Source organism: Ostrea edulis, chromosome 5 (assembly GCF_947568905.1).
Source record: "Ostrea edulis chromosome 5, xbOstEdul1.1, whole genome shotgun sequence".
Classification (NCBI taxonomy): Eukaryota; Metazoa; Mollusca; class Bivalvia; order Ostreida; family Ostreidae; genus Ostrea; species Ostrea edulis.
Window position 1 is genome coordinate 66,126,268 of NC_079168.1, and position 5,327 is coordinate 66,131,594.

The 5,327-nt window shown below is 37.1% G+C and overlaps 1 protein-coding gene across 2 annotated transcripts in view; it reads left to right on the forward strand.

The window, feature by feature from the left end:
• LOC125649802 (sodium/potassium/calcium exchanger 4-like) overlaps nt 1-5,327 on the forward strand; it is a 27,567-nt gene that overhangs the window by 525 nt on the left and 21,715 nt on the right. For both annotated transcript variants that reach the window (XM_048877600.2, XM_048877599.2), the window contains exon 2: nt 2,826-3,043. In XM_048877600.2, the coding sequence (XP_048733557.2) occupies nt 2,848-3,043 (196 nt within the window). In that variant the 5' untranslated portion in view covers nt 2,826-2,847. The remainder of the gene's footprint in view (nt 1-2,825; nt 3,044-5,327) is intronic.

Sequence of the window (5,327 nt, forward strand, 5' to 3'; positions counted from 1 at the left end):
TAAAAACTTTTTCACAATAGGCAGTATTTGATTATATAAACTCAACTTTGACTATATACTGTATATCGGACAATCAGTTGTACTAGTGAAACTGTTTTAAGTGGATTTACTGGTTCAGAAATTCTAAGTTCTTGTCCAAAATTCAGACACATTAAATGAGTGATTATAGGTTCATTTCTCGAATGACTGTTACAGTCCGTAATTTATATGATGAAATTGGCATGATCATGATTTTAGACAACAATCCGCCCCCGTTTGATGGCTTCCATATATCAAACAGAAGCATTTTACCTCCAGCAAAGTCATAAAGTGTCTACTGGGATACTTGTTAAAGAACTAAGCCAGAATTCGAGATAAATATCCTCTGAAAGATTGTCAATATTGTGCTTGCACTACTGCACAAAGCATGAAACAGTCCAGGGATTATGCAAAACTAAAAAAAAAACTATTTGATCGACACGGACTAAAATCCATTTATTGTATGGTGAGTCAAATTCATCTAGAATAACGTACGCTGCAGACTTCTTAATTTGAAGGGGTGTGGGTGGAGTAGGAGGGTTAGTTTCATCTGAAACATCCGACTATTTACAATAAAATTCAAAGTACAACGGGTCTGATCTATCAAATGCCACAGGATATACTTTTTAAACAATTACAGGTAAGATTCTGTGGTCGTGAAACATGTTCTGGTCACCATAGCAACCGATAAACAATGATGATCAGTAAGACAAAGAGTTGAATACACATGTGACGAATTTAATTACACTGGCCAACATAACTGAAAGCAGTTTTCTTGGAAGTAACATGATATGTAATCAGTCGCTGTATTTATCTAGAGAAAAGAGATTGTGTTTATTTTTGTGTAGAAAGCATGGCTGATAGTCTATCGTCTCTCTGTAAGGTTCATTTCATTGCCAGAAACCGGCTAACCCACGAGTGTAAGGTTCATTTCATTGCCAGAAACCGACTAATCTACGAGTGTAAGGTTCATTTCATTGCCAGAAACCGACTAATCCACGAGTGTAAGGTTCATTTCATTGTCAGAAACCGACTAATCCACGAGTGTAAGGTTCATTTCATTGTCAGAAACCGACTAATCCACGAGTGCAAGGTTCATTTCATTGTCAGAAACCGACTAATCCACGAGTGTAAGGTTCATTTCATTGTCAGAAACCGGCTAATCCACGAGTGTAAGGTTCATTTCATTGTCAGAAACCGGCTAATCCACGAGTGATTGCAGCTGTAGTGATGGCAGCTGTAGTCTATGTTGAGGGTTCATGTCGTCATCAGTAATTGTTTTATTGCGTCTGTAGTCTTTCGTTGACAATATCTGACTAATGGTGTCTCTGGTCTCTACCATGTCGTCTGTAGTCTCTACAGAAGGTTAATTTTGTTGGCAATAGCTGACTAATGGCGTCTGGTCTCTATGTAAGGTTAGTTTCCTTGGCAATATCTGGCTATCAGATGTCTATGTAAGGTTAGTTTCGTTGGCAATATCTGGCTAATGATAGCATCTGATAGATTTATACTGCTAGCAATAAGTGGCTAACAGCATTTGTAGTCCATTTCTAAAGTTCATCTAGCTGCTGGCCAATGACCTTTGAATTCATTTCGTTACCGTCAATTCGCTATTATCGTATGTAGTCTCAAAAGAAGGTTAATTTTGTTGGCAATAACTGGCTAATAGTGTCTCTGGTCCCTGTTAAGGTTTATTTATCGCCAGTAACTGGCCAATAGTGTCTCTGGTTCCTGTTAAGAATTATTTATCGCCAGTAACTGGCTATTGGTGAATACAATCTCTTTGTAGGGTTTATTTCGTTTGCCATTTACTCTATATCAAGTTTTGTTTTTTAAAGTTTAGCGTGAAACTAAAGTAACTGCGCGTAGTGTGTATACAAGTGTGGTTTACATGTATACAAAATTTCATGGAAACTTCCCATATCTAACTCAAGTTCAAAATAAAAGTTCACAACATATAAATTTTGCACTTTTGAACTTCCATGAAGACTGGGGAAATCTGTATCTGTGAATATTTCTTCGCGTTTAGTTGATTGAATTTGTGTAAATTTTACGTAGGATGATGATTCGAGATTAGATGACACAACCCAGTTATTTTCGTTCTTTCTTTGGTGGCGGGATCTCCCGCATTTGCCGATACTATTGATTACATTATATGTAAATCACTAATACTATTAAGAATTCATTTTTAATCATTGCTATGCAACGTTACGGGGTTGAAAACGATGCAGATCGATGTTAGAAGTACTCTTCATTCCATCAATTTTCTTCACTCAACCACTATTTCACATTGATCTGAATTGAATGCCGGCACACGACGTGTCCACCCCTCATTGAATTTTTCAATGTCAGTGCGTGGTGTAGGAGGAAACCGCTCACTCTGACTTTTTAACAGTACTAAAGATAGATCAATGAAAGCCGTGCTGGATGGGTGTCTTCCTCAGCTACGTCTCGTGATTATTTTCTGATTGAGGCGGTGTGAATCACCAGATTGACTATCACATCAATACACAGAGTGGGCAGCCTGGGGACCTCTGATCTTTAGAAGCCCAAACGTCGTATTGCAAATGCCGCACTGTTCCTAAAAGTCACAGCCTTAACGAACAGAGGGTAAACATGATCAACTTCATGTAATTAAACGTCCATAGAGAAAGCGTTCGACGTTTTCCTGGGATACCGTAATATTCTCAAGTCCGACTTAATGAAGCTATCTTGATACAATATCAGTTTCATGTTTCTTATGTGCCATATTTGAGTGCCATTTAATCAATGGGTCTATCAATAAGGTTGCCTTGTCATTATTGTAGCCATAGGTCGGTCTGCGAGAAAATGGTCAACAGGATTAATCACAGCACAGCTCTACCCTTAAACATCGATACGCCATTACCTAATGAATCCCAAACATCTGTCGTCTGGTCAACAACGCTTCACCTGTTGACGTCATCTGCTCCCATTATTACCAATTCGTCTGGTGACGTCATCCCAAATATCACAGTACTGACAAAACCTGTTTGTACTGAACCAGGTAAGTACCATGTAATGGGATCTAATTTGTTTGTCATACACAGGTGGGGGGTGGGGTGGGGTGGGGGGGGGGGGCTGTAGTCCAACTCCGTTCTACCAACAATGCATGCCAACATATGTTTCCTATGAATCTACTCTGCACTGGCCCCCCCCCCCCCCCCCCCCCCCCCCCCCCCAATTATAACAGTAATCCAAAGAGTGTTAAAAAAGTACTTAATTAATACACATATCAATATAGCTAAAAACAATACAATACTGCCAAATATTAATGTTAAATACGTCACAGAAAAATACAATTCTTCATGTGTGTGACTGTCAAAATCTCGAATTCTTTGTTGCGAAAATCTAGTAACAAAACACAGCACATAGTAATCTTCCTAGTAATCTCTTCTCAGAGATGTACCGTAAGGGGTCCTCTTTCTTTGTCTGTTGGTGGTTAATTTTATTTTAATCTTTGATGAAAGTAAATTTCGCACAGACCAAGTTGCATCTTCGCGATTACTTTCGTGTGAATATGTTCTATACCGCGTGTTTGTGTATCAATCCTTTAGTCCTAATTCCCCCACCTTACAGTGAAGGCTTTGATCTTGAAATCAATGGACCTTTTTAAAGGACGGGGTTATGTGTACCCTCTGTTCCGTTGGAGTGTACGTCGGAGTTGAAAAGGCCTGCGACCCCCTCTTGCTGTGTATGTCGGGATGGAAAAGGCCTGCGATCCTTTCTTGCTGTATAAGGCCTGCGATCCCCTCTTGTTGTGTTTGTAAGGAAGTGCAAATTGTATGGAGATTTCAATACACAGAACAGGAGCGTAGCTATTGTCTGTTTGAAGTGGAAGGTGGGACGCCTTTAAGCCACCCATTGGGTTGCGGGGTGGGAGCCAAGGGTGAGGGTAAATTTGAGTGTGTGATGGGTTCACTAAATGTCGCTGTGTTTATACCAGATGCGACAGACATTGTGTAGTGCTTACTCTAAATCTGTGTAGGCCGCTAAAAGGCAACATCTTCTGTTCACTCGTGGATTACTTTTGTTTAAATGATGTGGAAGCATTTGTGTACATTTTATAATTGTCTACGCCTCTACAATACAACATGAAACTAATATATCAAATGCATAGGAATATCAATATGACATACGTACGACATCTGTACTAGTTTACGAATATCGAATACTTTGTAAATACGTCTTAATTAGTCGTTATAAAGTAAGAAATGTTAGGAAGAAATCAAGAAATAATGAATGCCGTAAAACTTCACAATGTCAAACTCCTTGGTAACCAATCGCGATCATATGCAAAGTCATGTCTGCCACTGTGTTGATTACAGAAATATTTTGTTGAAATTTTGAAATATAAGTGATCTTTAAAAACATCACGTGTAAACATAATAAAAATATATTAAGAGTTGAGTGACTATATATTTTTTTTAATAAATGGCTATCTGCCAAATAAATAAGTAAATATAGATAAAAAGATTTTAAAGATGAATCATGATGATATAATCCATAGAAGTTCGAAATCAGAATAATACGTGTATGTATAGAGAATGGGCAAAATAATACGTGATAGAAGATAAGTATAATGTGTGTATAGAGAATGGGCAAAATAATACGTGTTATAAGATACGGATAATGCATGTATAGAGAAAGGGCAAAATAATACGTGTTATAAGATAAGTATAATGCATGTATAGAGAATGGGCAAAATAATACGTGATATAAGATGAGTATAATGTGTATATAGAGAATGGGCAAAATAATACGTGTTATAAGATACGTATAATGCATGTATAGAGAATGGGCAAAATAGTACGTGTTATAAGATAAGTATAATGCATGTATAGAGAATGGGCAAAATAATACGTGTTATAAGATAAGTATAATGCATGTATAGAGAATGGGCAAAATAATACGTGTTATAAGATAAGTATAATGCATGTATAGAGAATGGGCAAAATAATACGTGATATAAGATAAGTATAATGTGTGTATAGAGAATGGGCAAAATAATACGTGATATAAAATAAGTACAATGTATGTATAGAGAATGGGCAAAATAGTACGTGATATAAGATAAGTACAATGTAGGTATAGGGAATGGGCAAAATAATACGTGTTATAAGATAAGTACAATGTAGGTATAGAGAATGGGCAAAATAATACGTGATATAAGATAAGTATAATGCATGTATAGAGAATGGGCAAAATAATACGTGATATAAGATGAGTATGATGTGTGTATAGAGAATGGGCAAAATAATACGTGATATAAGATAAGTACAATGTATGTA